Raw genomic sequence first — 22,014 nt, 5'->3', positions numbered from 1 at the left:
TATTAATGCTATAACCACAATGAAATACAGCCAAATACATTTGAATCATTCAATATACTACCTAACCTAACTGTTATTACCTGTAAATGAAGTAGTTATAAGACAATGCAATAATAATATTACCATTACTGTAGAGAGATGACAAATTTGAAGATAATTTGTATTTTTCCTAACCATACAAACCTTAGCTATTTACATTGGGTTTACCTTTTAGCGTAGCTGAAATGGCGAGCTATTAGAATTTAACGAGGGTATATTACCCCCGCGCTAGTTAGGGGGGGGGGTTAAGCTAGCTAACCCCCCCCCCCCCTCACACACCGGTGAATGCTTCACTTTCACTTAAAGGTAGGACTTGTCTTGGGGGACAGGGCTGGCGGGCAAATATATGTAAATAGCTAGGGTTGGTATGGTTAGGAAGAATACAAATTATCTTCGAATTTGTCATTTGTTCCGTAACCAGAATACAAACCACGCTATTTACATTGGGTGACTTACCCCTTAGGAAGAGTGGAAAGTCCCCAGCCATACTGGCTTTGGCTTTACCCGGGGACTCAGAATCCGAGTGAGTCGCACTCAAGAAAAGGAGTCCCTGCACCTACATAAGCTTGTGTGTGAAGGAAGAAGTGTGACCCGTCCTAGGCAGTTGACCTGGAGTTCCAGAAGGAACTCTGGGTTAGGACGTTCCCAATACCACCTCGTCAGGGTATGGGGGACGCGACAGTATTGACTCGATACTCGGAACACAAGGAAGCATGGTTTACCTGCAGAGGTTTGAGGTCAGCTATGCAGAGACCAGGATGCTGCTTCCCAGTAGAGGGGATGATGAAGAAAGAAGTAAGGGCCAGACATACTTCTTTCGTTCATGCAGACTAAAACCTGATAACAATGCCCTCAACCTTCTGCTACCTGTCCAAAAAGGAGCCTGAGGTTAGACCAGCTGTTGTGTAGCCACCACAGAGCGATAGAAACGTATCGATACTCCTGTGGGTCACGCCCTGCAGGAAGCGGGCTGCGAAGGTCATTAGATGCTTCCAGACTCCAGCCTGTAGCACCTGTATTACTCGAAGGCAAGAAACGTTGCGATGTATCCGACATCGTGCTGTAGGGCGACGTGACGGGGGAGGGTCTGGATTCAGGTCGAGATGAATCCCCTTGAGTTCGAGCTGAAGAGGTATACTGGTGACTCTCCCCCGTGTCCTTCTTGTGCTCCCAACCCGGCTGCACGTGAGGACAAACTGCAGCTGTTCCCAAAGATAACCCCTCGATTCCTTTACTGGCAAGAAGGAGGTGGTTTTGGGTCATCAGATACAGAATGGTGACTCGAAATCTTGAAGGAATTGGACCGAAGAGCCGGGTCCCCAAGATTCTGAGACTAGCCAACAACTCAGGAGCGAACCTGAATGTTGCCTTCCCCCATTCCTTAGAAAGGGCGGAGTCGTACGAGACCAAGAAGATTGCTTACACACTGGCCGCGGCCAGAGTGAGCAGAAGACCCAAGACGGAATGGGATCAGAGGCCTGACGTAAAGGGTCTTGAGAAGATCTCTAAGGGACTAAAAAGTCCGAGCCATGCTCCATGTTGGAGGTCTCACTCTGACTAGGGCAGGGATGTTCGCGGCTTCGCATGAGCGAGGAAAGGTCCAGCGGGAAGGAAAAAGTTATTCCTCTCAGCCTGAAGGTCAGGGAAAGGCTGAGCAACAGGCTTCATTGCCAAGAGCGGAAAGGAGTTCCTCCTGCCGAAAAGCAATAAGTTCGTTATTGCTGGAGAAGAGGCCTCAAGGGAAGAGGTATATCTCCCACGACACCAACCACAGAAGACTCTCCACTTCGCCTGGAAGACCCCTGCGGATGACTATCGCAGATGACGCGACCTCTGTCCCGCGACTGTAGCGGGTTGTCTCTTCTTGAGGAGGAGGCGTAGTGTCTCCAGGCATGAAGCCGAAGTGATGCCCCGGTTCATGAAAGATGTTGCAGTGTGGTTGTTTGAGTAGCCTGTGCCGTGGAAGAAGCTCTCCCGGGAGTTCTGTCAGGGGAAGCAGAGGGTCCGGAAACCGTTCTGCGTATAGTCCCAGTGGAGCTCTCAGGGCCATTGAAAGGTTGACAGACAACCTGGTCTTGTTGAGACCCATTCTCAACAGACAACAAAGGAGGGAAGACGCAGGCGTCGATGTTGTCCCATCATCACCGGAATGCATCTTGCCAAAGAGTCTCGGAGTCTGAGACTGGGGGGAAGAACAGCGGAAGCTTGAGGTTCCAAGGTGTCACGATCAGGTCCCCCAGGCCAGGACTTGCGGGATACTCAAGGCCAAAGACCCCCAGGTACACTCTTTCTACGAGGCTCTGCTCAGATAGTCGGAGAGAACATTCCTCTGCCCGGAATGAGCGAGCCGATGGTGGTATTGAGAGGATCTCAAATCATCTCAGTATCTCTACTGCAAGATGCGAAGATATGAAAATGCGTCCCTTGCTGATTAGAACACTCCAGTACCTTAAAGTCGTCGCGCACGGAGCGACTCGGCAGGAGCTGTAGGATCTGTAGAGGGGCCAGACTACGGCCCCTAAGCCTGCCTGAATGATGGAGAGGTATCCTTCAGGTCCTGACCATAAGCCTGGACCGGAACATGCCCCCCCCCCCCCCCTTCTTTGACGAGTCCGAGAACCGCATCAAGAGGTTCCATAGGTCAACACCCATTGCAGGCCTAATCATCCCATAGGGTCCAGAAAGTAAGGTTAATTGTAGCTTTGAAACCACCGGAACTTGGGCCGCCCCACAGGGAACTTATCCTGAAGCGACCATTCGGAACTTTAGACGGGTCAATGAGGAAAAAGAGACCTAGGAAACGTTCCAAGGTAGGGCTGAGAGCTCTGCCTGACTGAAAACAGGTACTGCGACTCTCCTCAGCCTTGCCACAGTCAACTGAAGGGAAGGCTCGGAGGAGGCGGCAACAGCATCTGGCGTCCCCATGCGGTCACCCATCCAAGTACCGACCAGACCCGACGTTGCTTAACCTCGCTGGACGGACGAGAAGCGGGGTTTCCAACGTGGTAAGGCCGTTGACTCAATATCATGGCTAGATACTCCAGATGTTGAAGCCGCAGAAGAGAAGGCTCCTAGCAAATTACCATGAACCCCCACTCATGGTAAGGATCCGGAAGCTTGTCCCGGCGTTGAAGAAGGTCGAACCCGAGCCTACCAGAGTTGACCAGACCTCCAAAAGGCGAAGGAGGCGGAAGCCTGCTCCTGAGCGGCCATGAGAAAAGCAGGGAAGAGTTCTCTGGGGGAAACCCTGCGATGCCACGGCGGGATCGCCACACTGCATCCTAATCAGGAATACCTGTAGTCTAGGCTGAATTCCAAGAGCTTCCTGGAAGATGGATGGAATGGAAACTGAAAGTACCCGTCCTTCCAATCCAGGGTCTAAGGAGTCCTGTCGCCTCGTTACCAGTCTGATCGATTCTGCTGTTCCACGCTGGACGAAGTTTGTTCGACAAACTTGATCAGAGCTGAGAGGTCGACTACGGAATTCCCGTCTCAGATACTTTCCTACGAGAAAGGATCGACTAAAGAAGCCAGGGGGTGAAGCCGTCGATGATCCTATGGAGGACCTTCTCCTAAGGCATGGATCATTCTGCCCAAACGGGCAAACTCTTGCCGACCCTATGGCATAGAGGTTCAGTGACACTGAATTCGCTGACAGAGACGGAAGGCGCGATATCCTTGGCTGATCACGGAGATCGAGCATGAATCGGCATCGGGAAGCTGTTATCCGGGTGAGTAACCTTAGGCATCCTCCCAGCGTGAAACCTGCAGGGGGGGGGGGGGGGGTAGCCAATCCTAGAATTCGTGAACTCTGCTGCTCCCTCTAGGATTATGCCCCCCCGGGAGAGCCTCCCGTGCTACCTGTTCCTGACAGGAGGGGACTGCTATTGGACACCTTGCCTCAGTTGTCGTAGCTGGTCCAAAAATTTAGGCCGAGGCTGAAAGAAAGAGGCGCTGGAGCCCTGCAGGGTCTGGAAGAAAGCGCCTTGGAGGAGTGAAAACGGAAGTCAACTTCCTCCGCACAATCGCTGTCTATGTCTCTGTCCTTGGGCACAAACAAGCTCTTCCCAAGGATGGAAGGGTGTCTGAGGTTGTCGACATCCACGGATGAGACACCCGAAAGGAAGCCCTCGGTCATTGCGTCCAGATGTCCAACATCGAGCTTGCCCGCAAGATCGAAACTTGGCGACGAAACGCCAAGGTGTTTGAGCCCGAGAGGAGGAAAGTGCCCATGATCTTCCTGTAGCTTCCTAGAACAAAACCTCGGGTCGCAACCGAGGAGGGAAAGGACCTGGTAAGCCCCTTTCACGAGATGGAGAAGAGGAAGGGGTAAACCAGTCACCCCTTGACCGATGGAGAAATCTCGAACGGAAAGCTCCCTGGCAAAACCCTTCCAGGGGATGACGGGGAAGGGCTAACCCAGGTTCTGGAAAGAAGAATGTTGCTCAGACCTCCCTGAAGATTCTTCCTGCTCTTGCATGTGCCATGCTTTGCGTTTACGGGGTGAGGCCGTGTTTTGGAAATACGCTCCAGAAGACTCGCCAGGCTGGCCATGCTGTGAAACCCCAACGGGAATCGCGGTCGCAATCGCCCTGGCGCTCGCGCGATGGTGAATCAATGGTTTGCGTGTGGCCGAACATGGAAGCGCCCATGCGCGGGCACGCAGGAACGCAAACGAAAGTGCGCGAAGGAGCGCAGAAGGAGGGCGAGCGTGGTAGGAAGGGCGAGAGCTGGTGGTCGGCGAGCGATGACCCGTAGGCGAGCAATGGATACTGTAGGAATCAAGCCGACATTCGCGCGACAAAACACCGTCGGTCCGCGCGACAAAACACCGTCGGTCCGCGCGACGGAACACCGTCGGTCCGCGCGACGGAACACCGTCGGTCCGCGCGACGGAACACCGTCGGTCCGCGCGACGGACCACCGTCGGTCCGCGCGACGGAACACCGTCGGTCCGCGCGACGGACCACCGTCGGTCCGCGCGACGGAACACCGTCAGTCCGCGCGACGGAACACCGTCGGTCCGCGCGACGGACCACCGTCGGTCCGCGCGACGGACCACCGTCGGTCCGCGCGACGGACCACCGTCGGTCCGCGCGACGGACCACCGTCCGTCCGCGCGATGGAATACCGTTGGTTCGCGCGCGGGTGAACATTGGAGAGCATGTGCGCGGTCATGAGCGTAGGCGCGTGGTCGCGCATGAGCATGCGGTCGCGTGGGCGCGCGGGTGAGCGCAGGCGGTCGGAAGACAATGACGCGTAGGCGGGCGATGGCGCGTTGACGAGAGATGGCGCGTTCTGGCGAGCGGTAGCCCGTAGGCGAGTGAAGGCGCGTTGGTAAGCGATGGCGCGTCGGCAAGCGACGGCGTGTTGGTGAGCGGTGGTGTGTTAACAAAATGCTAGCGCGCAGGTGAAGAATCGCGCGTAGGCGATTGCCAACGCGAGAGAGACTAGTGATGGTTAGCGCGCATCGCGCTAACAGAAGGCGCGCAGGAGCATCAGGAAGGTGAGCGCTGAAGCAAGCTGTTAATCAGGCGAACCTAGACGGTCAGAAAAAACCATTGGCGCCCATTGGTGCGTGGCTGAAAGGGCGCGCAGATGTGCGCTGGCGATTGAAGAAAGCTGGCGCACAGAAGGACAGAAGTAAAGGTGAGCACTGGCGAGCAGGAGGAAGATCTACGGCAAGACTCAGCTACCTGAGATCGTGGTCCACAGCAGGCGAGCGCTAGATCGCTACTGATGGTGTCCAGGGAAACTGACACGCGTAGCAGATCGATGGCAATCGTTGACGCGTAGGAGATATCGCTGACGAGCAGAAGGCAACGCGTGGAAGCCTGTGCGTAGAAGAAGAGTCCTTGTTCAAGACCTGAACCGAAGTTCTAGATCGCGAGGGCGAGCGTGGGCGCACAGGGCGCGTACTGTAACAGGAACCAACAGGAACAGCAAAGATGATCATCATGAGAGCGCTGACGAACAGGAGAGCGCTGGCGAACAGGAGAGCGCTAGCGATCAGGAAAGCGCTGATGAGCAGGAGAGCGCCTGTGCGCTAACACTGAGTAGGAGAGCAGGAGAGCGCCTGTGCGCTAACACTGAGCAGGAGAGAACACAGCAGAAGGGCGCGCAAGGGAACCCTGACACGCAAGGGAAGAACCCCCGTGGGAGACAACCCTTTGCTCCGAAGGGATCGTTGTCCGTCGGTAGACTGATGTCCGTTGGAAGACCGTTGTCTGTCCGTCGGGAGACCGATGTCCGTCAAGAAGACCGTTGCCCGTCGGAAGATGAGGTCAGACTGCTGTCCATCTGCACCAGGGGCGAAGATCAAGGAGGAGGAGTTGTAGGCTGCATACGGAGATTCAAAAAGGCGGCTCTTAGCACCCTTATAGGGAGAAGGGAGGCCCTTACGACGTAGCAGACGGTGAGCCTTACGGCGAAGGAAGCCAACAGCAACAACAGCAGAAGAGTCCTCCGAAGAGGAGTCTCTATGAATGTACTCTCTCTCGCGAATGAAAGAGAAACACTTCGTAGAAAAGACGGATCAGTCAGTGACCTAAAAGGAGCAATTCTCCGAAGAGGGGCTCCTGCAGTTGCCCAGCCCCTTGAGCGTAACTGCAGGTGCGACCGCTCAGCACCAAGAGCATAGTCGCACGAAAAAAAGGCAAGAGGAGTTCCCCCAAAAGGGAAAAAACTCAAGCCTGGATAGGAAAACTTCCCTCGGAAGGAAAGTTACCCACCCAAGGAGGCGAGCCTCATGAGTGTTCTAAAATGAACTGGAGAGCTGTCAATCGTCACGGGAATACTTCCAGAAGAAGGAGACACGCCCCTGACGAAGATCTATAGGGGAGGCAGCAACAGCCGAAACCCCAGGCCTCAACAAGACAGCTCACTCCGTTGTCACATTACAGAAACGAACTAGATCGGTAACTGTAAAAAAATAAAACAAAATCATTAGTTAACATTCATTCCCCCGGGAAGGCTCCGAAGAGGAATCCCGAGGGAAAGAAACACAAGAATTACACAACAGGCACGTGCCCTCACAACCACTTACACTCACGGAAGGAGAGCTGTAACCAACACAGAATTATAACAATTATAATTATGTAATTTAAAAATGAATGAACACTAAAGAAAGAACGAAAACCCCGAAAGGAATCGTTCTACAAAGCTGAAGAATCAACAAATACAATTAGATTCATAAACTAATTGAGACAAAACGTACGGCGTAGCAACCCCCCCACACGGGAAGGAAGCTACAAAGGAGTAGTAAGTAACGTAGTAAAAGGGTGAACGACCTCAAGAGAGAGAGAGAGAAAGACCGAAGTCAAACTCGATCGCGACCCATGAAATTACACCATGGTGGCCTAACTGCCGAGGGCTCCACGGAGATATCGCACACTACACACACAAGCACAAACTCTGAAAAGGAAACTTACTGATTTCTATACTCAAATATATACATAAACATGAGAAAATGTTTACATAAATATTGAGTAAAAGAAAAGTAAGTGATTAGGTAAAGACAAAACAAACAATGGCTGCCAAGCGAGGACAAAGACAGAGACGTCTGTCCATGTCCGAGCCAAAAGTGAAAGTGAAGCATTCACCGGTGTGTGAGGGGGGGGAGGGGTAGCTAGCTACCTTGGAGGAAAAATAACTGGAGATGCCCTGACCCGGATTAAGGGAAGCCAGGTTTTTACCCTTCGAACTGTCAGTTCTTGATCCTTCAAGTTAATCTCTGTCACTGTATTGGAATTTGTAGTCAGTTCTATTCAGACCTTTGTTTAGAGACGACAACCCTTATTGTGCTTTCATTAGCGATGGCTCCTTCCTGTGTTGCTCTTGGTTGTACGAAAAAAATCCGTTGCCTGCCTTTAGGCAAAAATCAGTAACAACAGTTGTGAGATTATCACAAGCTGTGTTCAATGTCATCCAAAGACGGCTATAAAGGTCAACGACTTTACTGTAGTTCATTATTCCAAGGAGTTTGTAACTGATTCACCAATAAGTTGAGCAACAAGTTTAACATTATTTTTTTTTCTAATAAAGTATTACAGGAAGGGACCATCGGTAATAAAATAGCACAAGTAAATAGTTATCAGCTACAAATAAAGGTCTGAGTAAAACAGACTAAGTATGAGTACGCTGTCGGAGGATTAACTTGGGATCGAGATTTGACAGTTTGAAGGGGTGAATCTGGCCAAACCCTGCCCTCACAGGTTCAGGAAAGAATTCTGAGTCAGGGCATCTCCAGTAGTATTAATCCTCCTAGCTAGCTACCACTCCCTTACCCCCCCCCCCCCCCCCCCCCCCGCTAACTAGCGCGGGGGTAATACACCCTCGTTAAATTCTAATAGCTCGCCATTTCAGCTACGCTAAAAGGTAAACCCAATGTAAATAGCGTGGTTTGTATTTCGGTTACGGAACAAGTATGTTTTCTATAATGCATAACCAGACCGTTTTATTGAACTTGTACATATTTTTAACTGTAACTAATTTATTGTTCAGTAATACAATTAATATTCGCTGGTGATCTGTCAATAAATAACCTGATTTTCTTTTACAAAATTTCAGGCTATTTTATTGTAATACAAACAAGATTCATTGATGCTGATATGTACATATACTTTGTAGAAGGAATAAACTTCAATTTCATTAGTTGTTTTAACTTATTTATTTACCAAAATGAAAGAAAAATATCTCGCTAATGTTTTAATATCCGTAGTAGCATTGTGCATACATACATACACACAATACAGTATTGTTCATGGGGTTTTTAATTTAAAAATGTACCTATTGATATAAAATTAATTGTAAATAAATAATCATGATATTAAAAGGAAAAATATTTTACGATCTTATTCATTTACCGAAATGAAAAAAATATCGCTAATGTGTTTGATATACGTAGTAGCATTGTGCGTTCGTACATATCATACAGTACAGTTTGGTTCATTGTGTTTTTTAATTTGAAAATTTAATTATTGATACAAAATTAATTGTAAATAAATAATGCCATTAAAAGAGAAAAATTTCCAATTTCATTTATTTACCAAAATGAGAAAAAAAAATATATCGCTGATGTTTTGACATGCATAGCGTAGTAGCACTGTGCATACGTGCAGACTGTACATACACACAATACAGTATTGTTCACTGTATTTTTTAACTTAAAAATGTACATATTGATATAAAATAGGAGAGCAGGATCTTAGGGCTGTAACTAGCAACAAGGTAGGGAGATAACCAATAGGAGAGCAAGACGATACTAGCGAGCTTGCAGTTCTGCGGCGTGCGAATTATTCTTTGGCGACCGGGCGAATTTTGTTTCGTATCATGAAGGGTTTTTCATAACAAGAGGCTAAAAAAATCTTTGTATCTCTTTCCGTATACAGAAACTTTTGTATCAAGAGGTATACTATACTTCACGGTGATATCAGTATCTCTTTATTCACACACAATTTGAACCTTGACAGATATATGAACAGTCATCCTTTAACATCCATCAATAGTTAGGGAAGACAAGTATAATAAATACAGAATATGCTTCCCACCTTACTACAGTACTGTAATACTCCCCTTGCTCTTATTTCTTTCACAGAAACCATATGATTGGCACAAAAGCTATACAAATATGACAAATTCGGAGATAATTTGTATTTTTCCTAACTATACAAACCTTAGCTATTTAATATGGGTATTACTTTCGGCGTAGCCCCTCTGAAGGTCCAGCACTTTGCTGCAGTAGAGGGGCTTGAGTGTCCCAATGATGGGCTGGGCAATGGCGGAGGGGTAGTTTATCCACCCTGGCAAGGCTCAACCATACCGCTAAGGCCAGTTCTGAGAGACCAGACCAAGACTGGACCCCTAAAGGCCTTCTCCTTTATTTTAAGATAGGCAAAGGCTAGGAGAAGGAAAACTCCAAAATCAAACCAAACAAGACCCCAACGGCGGAGCTTCCCAGCACCGGCGGAAGAGGGCAATGCCTGTCGGGCAGGCAACAAGGCGGGCCTTGATATAACAAGAACCCGGCAGCCCGATGCAACCAACATCGGAGAAGCTGCCTGTCTCATATGTCTTGAGCCGCGGAGAAAATGATGTGGGCCAAGTGTGTGTGCGTGGCCGTTGCAAAGCCACGACCACCCAAAACAATATACCTAGCTACTGGCATTCTGTCGTTTCCTCCACCCTTCTTCATCTCTTTCTCACCATCATCATCATCACCACCACCAGCAAGTCCTGAGGCGACAGCACTGTGGGTGAAGGGGGCAGGCCTGGATAGCTGGAAGCCCTTAGCCCACGACTGCACTCAGGCGGCGAGTCTAAGTTTCAGTCGCTCTCTGGTGACGGTGCCGTGACACCAGAGTTCGGCAGCTGGACCCGTGACTGGGCTGGCCTATTGAGGACACCGCAGCCCACCCCACATGGGGAGGCCCCTAGAAAAGGTGGGGTAAACATCGGACACGGCAAACCCGTCTGGTCAGCTCACCGCGGCTGGCGGACATCCCACTAATGCGGTCGAAATAACAAGAAAAAAATATTAACCTTAGGTGCGTGGAACATCCGCACCCTCCAAGACGTAACGAACACCAACCGCCCGGAACGACGTACAGCCCTCGTCTGCAAGGAGCTAGCCCGCTTCAATGTTGATGTGGCGGCTCTTAGCGAGACCAGACTACCCGAAGAGGGCAACATCAGGGAAGCTGGAACAGGCTACACCATCTTCTGGAAAGGCAAGGCCCTAGAGGAGCCTCGCATCCACGGTGTCGGCTTCGCCATCCGTTCCCAGCTAGTGCAGCAGCACAACCTCGCTCCCAAGGCCATCAGTGAGCGCCTGATGACTGTCCGCATCCCCATCACGCGGGACAGACATCTCACCCTGATCTCTGTCTACGCCCCGACTATGACCTCAACCGATGATAACAAAGCTGCCTTCTACACCCAGCTCGACCACACCATCCAGGAAGTGCCCGCCAATGACAAGCTCGTTATGCTTGGCGACTTTAATGCCCGAGTAGGCAAAGACCATCGCCTGTGGGAGGGAATCATCGGCCGCCATGGCATTGGAAATTGCAACGCCAATGGCCAACTCCTACTGGGTCTGTGTGCAGAACACCAACTTGTGGTAACCAACACCATCTTCCAGTTACCAAAGCGACAAAAGACCACATGGAGACACCCACGGTCTAAACACTGGCACACCCTGGACTACGTCCTGACCAGAGCCAGAGACCGAGGAGACGTCCGCATCACCCGATCCATACCCGGAGCGGACGACTGCTGGACGGACCACAGACTCCTCATCTCCCGACTCTCCGTGACGACCCTACGACCACCCAGAAGGGCACCTGACAGCGTACCACACCAACGCTTTGATTGTAGTAAGCTCCGCAACCAACAGGTGGCACAGAACTACAAGGAGGCCTGCGAACAATACCTCGCAGACCCTGTGGGCCAGGCCACTGTCGAGCACCACTGGACCACCCTCAGAAACGCCATGGCCCATGCCGCGGAGGAAACACTAGGCTTCACCACCAAGAAACGGCAGGATTGGTTTGATGAGAATGATGCTACCATCTCTCTTCTCATTGAAACCAAACGACAAGCACGCCTGACTTTGGAAAACCAACCAACAGCAGCTAACAAATGTGCTCACAAGGTGGCTGAAGCTGGTTGCCAAAGAGGTATCCGTGAAGCCCAGAACACCTGGTGGCAAAGAAAAGCTGCAGAAATACAGAGTTTCGCTGACCAACGTGACCTGCGCAGCTTCTATGCAGCAACAAAAGAAATATTCGGTCCCACACGGTCATCAGTGGGCAGCCTGAAGGACGCGGATGGGGCCACGACCATCACCGACAGCGAGGGCATCCTGGCCAGGTGGAGGTCTCACTTTGAGAACCTCCTCAATGACCAAGCAGACACCCCAGACGATCTCCTGCGAATGACCCCGCAGCATCCCGTCCGTCACTGGATGGCACTACCACCCTCCATCCATGACTTCAACAAGGCCCTGCAGCGCATGAAGCCCGGCAAAGCCCCAGGGCCAGACAACATCCCGTTGGAGCTCCTCACTCACGGTGGCCCCGGCTTGAGGAACCGTTTGATGCTCCTTATACTGAAAATATGGGAGACCAAGACCCCCCCAGTGACTTCCGCGATGCAAACATCACTACCATCTTCAAGAAGGGAGACAGGGAGAACTGTAACAACTACCGGGGAATATCACTACTAAGCATCGCGAGTAAGATTTTCGCTCGGATTCTCCTTGACCGCCTCCTTATTCTCGCAGAAGACGTCCTGCCAGAGTCCCAGTGCGGCTTTCGACCTTCCCGCGGGACCATAGACATGATCTTCTGTGCGCGACAACTACAAGAGAAGAGCCTCAAACAACAACAGCCCATAATGTTCATCTTCTGGGATTTGAAAAAGGCCTTCGACAAAGTACCTCGACCTGCCATGTGGGCTGTCCTCAAAAGATATGGCTGCCCACCCGATTTTGTCAAGCTGGTGCGTGCCCTCCATGACAGAATGGTTGGGAGAGTCTGCCACCAGAACTCTCTTTCAGACCCATTCCCCATCAACGGCGGCCTGAAGCAGGGCTGTGTTCTGGCCCCGACGTGTTTCTCGCTATACACCGCAGCAATGCTCAACGAGATTCCCCCAGACACACCCTCAGTCGACCTACGTTTCCGCATGGATGGAGGCGCTTTCAACCTCGCTAGACTCCGCGCCAGAACCAAGACCACCTTGTGTGCAGTGCGAGAACTGCAGTATGCTGACGACAATGCCACCCCAGGTCAGACGGCAGAGGACCTGCAGTCATTAGCTGATGCATACAACTCTGCCTACGAACGTTTTGGGATGCAAGTCAACTCAGACAAAACCAAGACCCTCGTCCAACATCCACCAGGACTGATGCTCCCCAACTTCAATACCACAGTGAATGACCAACCGTTAGAACAGGTGGACCAGTTCTCCTACCTAGGGAGCATCCTAACATCAGCTCCCACAAGCAAAAAGGACGTGGAGAACAGGATCAGGGCAGCCCACTCCGCCTTTGGCCGACTCAACCGCCGCGTATTTAACAACCACGCACTGACAATGACCACCAAAATAATGGTGTTCAGGGCAGTAGTCCTCTCCACGCTCCTGTATGCATGTGAAACATGGACGCTATATAGTAACGATCTTAAAAACCTAGAACGCTTCCAACAAATGAAACTGAGGCAGATCTTGAAAATCCCCTGGGAGAGCCACACCACCAACATTGAAGTCTTAGAACGTGCCTCGCTGTCCAGCGTGGAGGCCAACATCATCCACCACCGCCTCCGCTGGATAGGACACGTGCATAGGATGGATCCATCTAGGCTCCCAAAGAAAATATTCTACGGAGAACTGACCAAGGGCACCAGACCACGAGGAGCCCCGAAAATGCGCTATAAAGATCAACTAAAGCGCACCCTGGCTCTAACTGACATCGATCCTTCCTCATGGGAAGAAACAGCTAGGGACAGGAAAACCTGGAGGAGTACAGTACACCATGGCACCGTGGACTTCGAGGAGAGGAGGAGACATAATGAGGAGGCTAGGAGGAGAAGAAGGAGAGAGCGATTAGAATAGCCCCGCCCACCACCTACCCTCCCTTGTGAACACTGTCCGCGACTCTTCCACCACAGACTAGGACTTAACAGCCACATCAGGCATAAGCACCCACCCCACAGATAGGAGGCTGATGGCTAACGACAGAACCCAATACTCGGACACGAGTGGGCGCCGACGACGAGCTGAAATGACGAGCCATTAGAATTTTAACGAGGGTTTACTACCCCCATCGCTAGTTAGCGGGGGGTAGGAAGGGGTAGCTTGCTAACAACCGCCCCCCCTCACACACCTGTGTGGTGAGCTCACTTTGCTTAGAGGTAGGACTTCACGGGGGATAGGGCTGGCGGGCAAGTTTGATTAAATAGCTAATGTTTGTATAGTTAGGAAAAATACAAATTATCTCCGAATTTGTCATTTGTTACGTAACTGAAATACGAACCACGCTATTTAATATGGGTGACTCAACCCTTAGGAAGGGTGGAAAAGTCCCAGCCATACTGGCTTTTGGCTTTGCCCGGGGACTCATTATCTGAGTTTGTCAGCACTCAACAATAAAGAGTCCCTGCACCTCGCTCGCACCTTGCTATGCAAAGGCTGCGGCCTACATAAACTGTGTGTGAAGGATTGTGTGTGACTCGTCCTAGGAAGTTGACCTGAAGTTCCTAGATGGAAAACTTTAGGCTAGGACTTTCCCAATACCACCTCGTCAGGGTATGGGGACGTGACAGTATTAACTTAATACTAGGAACACAAGGAAACATGGTTTACCTGCAGTGGTTTGAGGTCAGCTGTGCAGAGAACCCAGGATGCTGCTTTCCCCAAGAGAGGGGAGGATGAAGAAAAGAATATGGGCCAGAAATACCTTTTTTTTCATGCAGACTAAGACCGGGTAACAATGCCTTCAACCCTCTGCTACTTGTCCATTAAGGAGCCTGAGGTTTAAACCAGCTGTTGTGCAGCCACCACAGGGCCGATAGAGAACGTATCGAGCCTCCTGTGGGTCACGTCTTGCAGGTAGTGGACTGTGAAGGTTGTCTGAAGCTTCCCCTCCCCTGCTTGTAGAACCTGTGTCACTGAGAAGTTCTTCCTGAAGGCCAGACGCCCCTGACATCATGCGCTTTAAGGCTACATGATGGAGGAGGGTCAGGATTCAGGGACAGATGGATCACCCTACGAATCCAAGCCGAGATGGTATTCTTGGTGACCCTCCTCTTCGTTCTCCCGGTGCTCACAAACAAAGCTTGCACTTGGGGACCAATACAGCCATTCTTTGAGATATAACCTCAGACTCCTTACTGGACACAGTAGGGGATGGTCTGGGTCATCTATTACAGAACGCAGACTCGAAATCCGGAAAGAGTCGAATCGGGGATCCGGCACTCCCGGATTCTGTGTCTTAGCCACAAACTTAGAGACGAATCTGAACGTTACCTCCCCTCATCCCTTTGCATGGGCGATGTCATACGAGAGACCATGAAGTTCACCGACTCGCCTGGCCGAGGCCAAAGCTAGTAGGAATACCGCCTTCCAAGTTAGGTGGCGATCTGAAGCCTGCGTAATGGTTCGTAGGGAGGTCTCTTACGAGACCTGAGAACTCGAACCACGTTCCATGGAGGAGGTCTCACTTCCGACCGAGGGCAGGTAAGATCATATCTTCGTATGAGTAGGGAAAGTTCCAGCGAGGAAGAAATGTCCACTCCTTTGAGCCTGAAGGCTGGACTTAAGGCTGAGTGATAGCCTTTCATTGCCGAGACTGAAAGGCCCATTCTTCCCGCAAATATACAAAGAACTCCGCTATCGCTGGGATAGTAGTATCGAGTGGAGAGATACCCCTTCATGTCTCCAACCACAGAAAACTCGCCACTTTGCCTGGTAGACCCCTGCGGATGACCTACGCAGATGTCCAGACATCCTGTTCGCAACTTGTTGCGACCATCCTCTCTTAGTGAGGAGATGCTGGATAGTCTCCAGGCGTGAGGTCGAAGCGAAGCTACAGCTTAGTGAAAGATGTTGGCAGTGGTTGTCTGAGTAGATTGTGTCGTGGAGGGAGCTCTCTCAGTAACTCTGATAGGAGTTGCGGAAGGTACGGAAACCATTCTGCGTGATGCCATAGCGTATCTATAAACGGTCATCGAAAGATTGACCGATATTCTGGTCTTGTTGAGCACCTTCCTCATCAGACAGAACGGGGGAAAAGCGTACACGTTAGTGCTGTCCCACCGTTGTTGGAAGGCCTCTTGCCAGAGTGCCTTGGGATCTGGGACTGGGGGGCAATACAGCGGGAGCTTGAAGTTCAGCGCTGTAGCGAACCGATCCACAGTCGGGTAACCCCACAAAGTCAGGACTTTGTTGGCTACTGAATGATCCAAGGACCACTCGGTACTCATTATCTGAGACGCTCTGCTCCAACTGTCGGCGAGCGCATTCCCTTTGTCTGGAATGAAGCGAGCCGATAGAGGAATCGAGTGAACTTCGGTCTATCTTAGTATCTCTACTGAGAGATGGGATAGCTGCTTTGAAAAGGTACCTCCTTGCTTGTTGATGTAAGCTACTACTGTGGTGTTGTAGCTCATCGCACCACAGAATGATCCGCCAGGTCTTTGTTGAAACTGTTGAAAGGCCAGGAAGACGGCCTTCATCTCTAGCAGATTCATATGGAGGCACTTTTCCGATTCTGACCACAGGCCTGATGTACTGTGGTACAGAACGTGCCCCCCCCCCCCCCCCCCCTTCTTTTGTGGTGTCCGAAAACAGCATCCAATCTGTGGGAAGGAAACGAGAAGATCCATTCTTCTTCGTAGGTTCTCGCGTATCACCCACCACTGGCGGTTCGTCTGTTCCGCAGGATCCATAGGGATCATGATGTCCGGGGAATCGCAGTCTTGATTCCACTAGGACCTGAGTCGCCCCTGGAGAAACCTCATCCTGAGGCGACCGTTGAGAACTAGATGAGACAAGGGTGAGAGGTGACAGAGGAGACGTAACCACGATTGGGTTGGAAGCTCTTCACGTCTGAGGAAAGGGCTTGTGACTCTTCTCAGCCTTGCTATCCTGTCTGATGGAAGGCCCTATGGAGATTGGTGTCTATAATCATGCTTAGGTGAACCAGTCTTTGATTGGACAGCAGAGCGGACTTCTCGAGACTTACCCTGACCCCTAGGTCCTGGCAAAGTCCTAGAAGTTTGTCTCGGTATCAAAGAGGGAGTGACTCCGAGTCTGCTAGGATCAGGCCGTCATCCAGATAATGGAGGAGACGGAAGCCGATCCTGAGTGGCCACAAAGATATTAGGGTAATAACTCTAGTGAAACCCTGTGGTGCTGTGGAGAGACCGAAACACAGCACCTTGAACTGGTACTCCTTGTTGTCTATACTGAATCCTAAGTACTTCCTTGAAGACGGATGGACTGGGATCTGGAAGTACGCGTCCTTCAGATCCAGTATACACAAGAAGTCTTACGGTTTACTGCAAGACTGACTGTGTCTGCGGTCTCCATGCTGACCGGAGTTTGCTTTAATCTGGGCCTCTGCCCACAGATTTCGCCCCCTTGCTAATCCCATGGCAAGGGTGCTAAATGACACCGGATTCATCCTCAGGGGAGGTAGAGGTGTTATGAACAGGACGCGATATCCCTGACTGATTAAGGAAATCGTCCAGGAAACAGCCCTGAGTTGCCGCAACCTGTCTGCGCAACCTTGTAGGTATCCCGCCACTGGCGGACATGCAGGGGAACTGGCAATCCTAGCGTTTGCGGCCTCGGCTGCTCCTTCTAGGATTCTTCCCTCCCCTGGGGGACTAATGGCCTTTCTTGGCATTGACCGGAAAGGGCTTAAACACCAGTGTCTTAGCTGCTGTTGTTTTGGTGGGACGTGGTTGCTGAGGTGCTGGAGGTTTATAGGGCTTGAATGTCAAAGCCCCATATAGGAAGGAGTCTTGGTGACTTCCTACACCTCTCAGCCGCCTGCTTCACGTCCTTAGGCTCAAACAGATTCGTTCTCATAGCGAAAGAATGTCTGAGCCTGTAGATTTTGGTGCTAGGAGACTCCCGTTACTGTCTTGGAGTCCTTTGACTCCCTCCCGGGAGAGATGCAGGACTCCAACCACGACGGAGGCAGGCTCTTCTCCACCCTTATTCGAGAAGACTTTACCGCAGGAGGTGGGGTTTCCCTTAATGGTGTGATTGGGGAACGTCTCACCTCCTGTGACTCTCCTGAGGGCGGGAAAACTTCGTCCGAAAGTGAGGGAGAAAAGTGTGAGGGGGGAGAGTGCCTGCCTCGAAGACTTACGAGGAGACAGCTACGTCCTCGTAGAAGTTACCTCGTCCAAAACTCCTCTTTTCCTCATCGGGGGAGTGGATGTAGCCAAGGATTTGTGGCTCAACTTAGAGAGAACAGCTTAAAAGCCTGTGCTACCGCTCTGATTAGAGTCCCAAACCAGGCTGACGGCTGCGCTGTCAGACACTCCCTCTGGAGGGGAAGTCGCCTGTAAAAAGATAAGGAAGGCATGTCCCTGGGCCTTTCTGGAACCTTTCCCCCCCCCACCGGCAAGCGCGCCATTCTGTGCTTGGGGGGGGGATATGGCGATGGCGCCCTTACCGCGCGATGTCAGGCAGCCTCGCGCGGGGGAGGGTATTGGTGATTGCGCTAGGGAGCGTGCTGGCGCTCGCGCAATGGGGAATACCTGGGGGTCACGCGCGAGAGACTGTCGAAGCGCTGATGCAGGCGCGCGGGAGACTGCTGAAAATGCTTGCACGGGCGCGCGGCCGAGACTTCATAGAAAGCGCAGGAATCATATTGATGTGCAGGATTAGAATGAAGAGCCCGTGTGGACCAGAACGTTGGAGCGTGCTGCAGCGCGTAGGAGTTTGTTGGCGCGGGCGCGGGCGCGCAGACGACCATCGGTGCGCGAGCGCGCAAGACTATTGCCGCACGTGCGGTAGACCATCAGTGTGCGCGAGCACGCAAGACTATTGCCACACGCGCGGAAGACCATCGGTACCCGCGCGCTTGAAGATCGTCGGCACTTGCGCTGGTAAGAAGATCGTTGGCGCTTGAAGATCGTCAGCGCTCGCGCGTTAGAATATCGGCGAGCGAGCGCGGGAAACCATCCGAAGAGGAGTCCTTAAGATTGGCCTCCCTCGCGAACGAGAGAGGTCACAAGACTGAACCTGCAGCTGCTCAGCCCCTTGAGCATAGCTGCAGGTGTGACCGCTCAGCCCCAAGAGTATAGCCACCTTTAGTTTTCATGCGCCCGGCCTTGCAACCGCTCAGCTCCTTGAGCATGGTTACAAGTGCGGTCGCTCAGCACCAAGAGCATAACCGCCTGAGGACTAGGAAAACCCATCCAGGAATTATTAAGGTATGAGAAGTTCCCCCTCTGCAGGGGGAAGCTCTCACACCTGGGAAGGGAACCTCCCTCGGAAGGGAAGTTACCTACCCCTGGAGGCGAACCTCCTTAGCATTCTAAGATGAACTGAAGAGCTGACAGTTGTCACACGAGGACTTCTAAGAGAAGGGATAACGCCCATGACGATGTCCTAGAGAGACGGCAGCGACAGCATACTCCCCAGGCACAAACAGGACTTCTGCTTCGTTGGCACACTTTCGTCACATGAAGAAAAACTGCATAGTTAACTGGGAAAATAAAATTAAATAATTATCTAACAGAAATTCCCCAGGGAGGAACTCCGAAGAGTAACCCTGAGGGAATAGCAAAACATAAGAATCAAAAATTAAGTATGCGCCCTCCTCCCCAACTGACATTCACGGGAGAAGGGGGAGGGCGGAGAACTATAACAAAAACAGAATTATAATTATGTAATTCATCTAAGAATGATCACAAATAGTAAGAACCACTGACCCCCGAAGGGAAGTGTTCTCCACAGAGAAGCTGAAAAGTTAAAAATACAATTAGATTTCATTAAAATTAATTGAGACAAATAAATGGAATAGCAACCCAACCCGCAACAGGAAAAAAGCTTCCGTAATAGTACGTAGTAATAGTAAGGGGTGAACGTCCTGGAGTAAAGAGAGAGACCGTAGTCAATCTAAACTCCCACATTCCCTTCGCTGAGAATCCAAGTTCCCCGTAGGAAAGGAGGAACAGCGAAGATAATAGATGAATGAAGAAAGTCCAGCAATGACGATTCCCCACGGCGGCCGAGTTAACGGAAAGCCGAAGGAACGACCGAAGGACCAAGAGGGAGAGGCCGCACCCCATGACGTGAAACCGCGGTGGCCTAGCACTACGCCGGTGACATTGTCGTACACTACACACACAGCACAAACACTGAAAAGAAAACTTACTATATTTCTATACACAAATATATACATAAACATAAAGAATGATTATATATATATTACAAGTACAGTATAAGAAAAAGTACGTAAAAAGACAAAAAGCATTAATGGCAGTCAAAGAGGCGAGGGTGAAAGCGGACACGTCTGATCACCACCCGAGCCAAAGTAAAAGTGAGGTCCCCACACAGGTGTGTGAGAGAGGGGGGGAGCAAGCTACCCCTCCCTACCCCCCTAACTAGCGATGGGGGTAGTAAACCCTCGTTAAAATTCTAATGGCTCGTCATTTCAGCTACGCGGAAAGTAATACCCATATCAAATAGCGTGGTTTGTATTTCAGTTACGGAACAAAAAGGAGATAAAAATAACATTTTACTTTACTAGCCTCCCTATGAATAATAAAATCTACAGATGATATTTTCTATGTATGGTAAGGGCTAACTTTATTAAAAATAAAAACCAATTTCATTGAAAATGATAGAAAATAAACTTTATATTACCTGAAATTCTGGAGATAATTTTTCCCAAGTTGGAACGCTAGGCTTTCCATTTGATGCGATGAGATATAATGCTCTAAGTGGAGTTTCTTTCAAATATGGTGGTTCTCCTTCTATCATTTCTATGGCCATAATGCCTAGTGACCAAATATCCACCTTCTTCCCATAGTGTTTACGATTAACAACCTGTAAAAGATTTTAGATTAAATTATTCAAAGGATGTGGCTACAACATCAATTAAGAACTTTAATTACATAAGAAAGTTCCAACACAGTAAAGGGTACCGTATTATTATTACCATGTTGTGCTTTAAATAGACCCTGGAGTCATATTTCTAAAATATTGAACTAAAATATGTTCTCAATTGAAACCAAAAGGGAAATGACACAAAGCAATCAGTAATGCCTACATGTAAGACAAAGCAAATAGTAATGCCTAGAAGGTGTAACACAAAGCAAACAGTAAATGGGGTTAAGTACAAGTTTTCATTGCAAAAAAATATCACTTTTTAAGTTTCAATAAACATGACAAATCTCTTCATCAATTTGTATTTTTCCTAACCATGCAAACCTGAAACTTTCACTTAGAGTGTAACTTCATTAAAGCTAGAACAGCTGTTTAAACTTCAAGGGGATTGCCTGCTATAACGGATAATTTAACTAGAAAAAATAAAAAATCAAGTTATTGTTCCTACATATGCAGAAATATATCATACATGCTCTCCAGAAGTTTCAGCCAATTATTTCAACAAATAATGAAGATAAAGCAGTCTTTAAATGATGATGTCACCCTAACTGCATCATCTGCATGACTGATTTTGACAATCATCTTTGCATGTTTATTTTTACATTTATGGGGCAATTTTTTACTTTCCACTGTTGTTCACTCCAATCCTTGCATTCATCATAAGTCAATTTTTTAGAGCACTCGCAACCCCTGCACTTAATGCACTTAGTGTGCGAATCATAAATTAATTCAACTACTGTAACCTAGTTTTGCACCCTCCGGCGCAAAACCTAACTACTGAAGGACTAGAGTCCGACATGATGGTAAGACCACAAAATTATAGAAAAGAAAATTCAACTTCAATCCTACAAAACGGAGTTTGAATACTTCACCGATATTGGAGAGATAATGCTCCCCAACAAATGAAGAAAAAAGTCTGCACCGACCACCGATGTTCACCAGAAGCCGGCAGAGAACGAATTGATGCTATCTGGACAGTTGTACCTATAGCTCCCTCGAGTGGAGGGAGATGGCGGCGCTACCGCGGTAGTTTTGAATCTATTGTCTGCCGTCGGAGGGAACCTACAGCTATATAATTGTTTGGTAAGACACTGCAATAAAATTGTCATTTGTTCTGTAACTGGAATACAAACCTCACTATTTATTAGGGGTGACACCCATTAGGGAGGTTGGACATCCCTGACAATCTGGCTTTTGGCTTTACCCGGGGACTCCTTATTTGAGTATGTCAGTACTCAAAAATAAGGAGTCCCTGCACCTCGTTAAAATTTTGCTATGCAAGGTCCGCGGCCTACGCAAGCTGTGTGTTAAGATATATAGAAGTGTGACCATCCAGGTAGT

The 22,014-nt window shown here is 49.9% G+C and overlaps 1 protein-coding gene and 1 pseudogene across 5 annotated transcripts in view; both read right to left on the bottom strand.

Moving 5' to 3' along the window:
* LOC137632285 (serine/threonine-protein kinase PAK 2-like) overlaps positions 1–22,014 on the bottom strand; it is a 210,359-nt gene that overhangs the window by 14,176 nt on the left and 174,169 nt on the right. For all 5 annotated transcript variants that reach the window (XM_068364183.1, XM_068364184.1, XM_068364182.1 and 2 more), the window contains exon 10: positions 20,431–20,613. In XM_068364183.1, the coding sequence (XP_068220284.1) occupies positions 20,431–20,613 (183 nt within the window). The remainder of the gene's footprint in view (positions 1–20,430; positions 20,614–22,014) is intronic.
* Positions 2,940–3,058, bottom strand: LOC137632725 (5S ribosomal RNA; annotated as a pseudogene).

Source organism: Palaemon carinicauda, chromosome 41, assembly GCF_036898095.1.
Source record: "Palaemon carinicauda isolate YSFRI2023 chromosome 41, ASM3689809v2, whole genome shotgun sequence".
Taxonomy (NCBI): Eukaryota; Metazoa; Arthropoda; class Malacostraca; order Decapoda; family Palaemonidae; genus Palaemon; species Palaemon carinicauda.
Note: the sequence above shows the minus strand (reverse complement) of the source record. Positions and strands in the feature narration are given on the sequence as shown.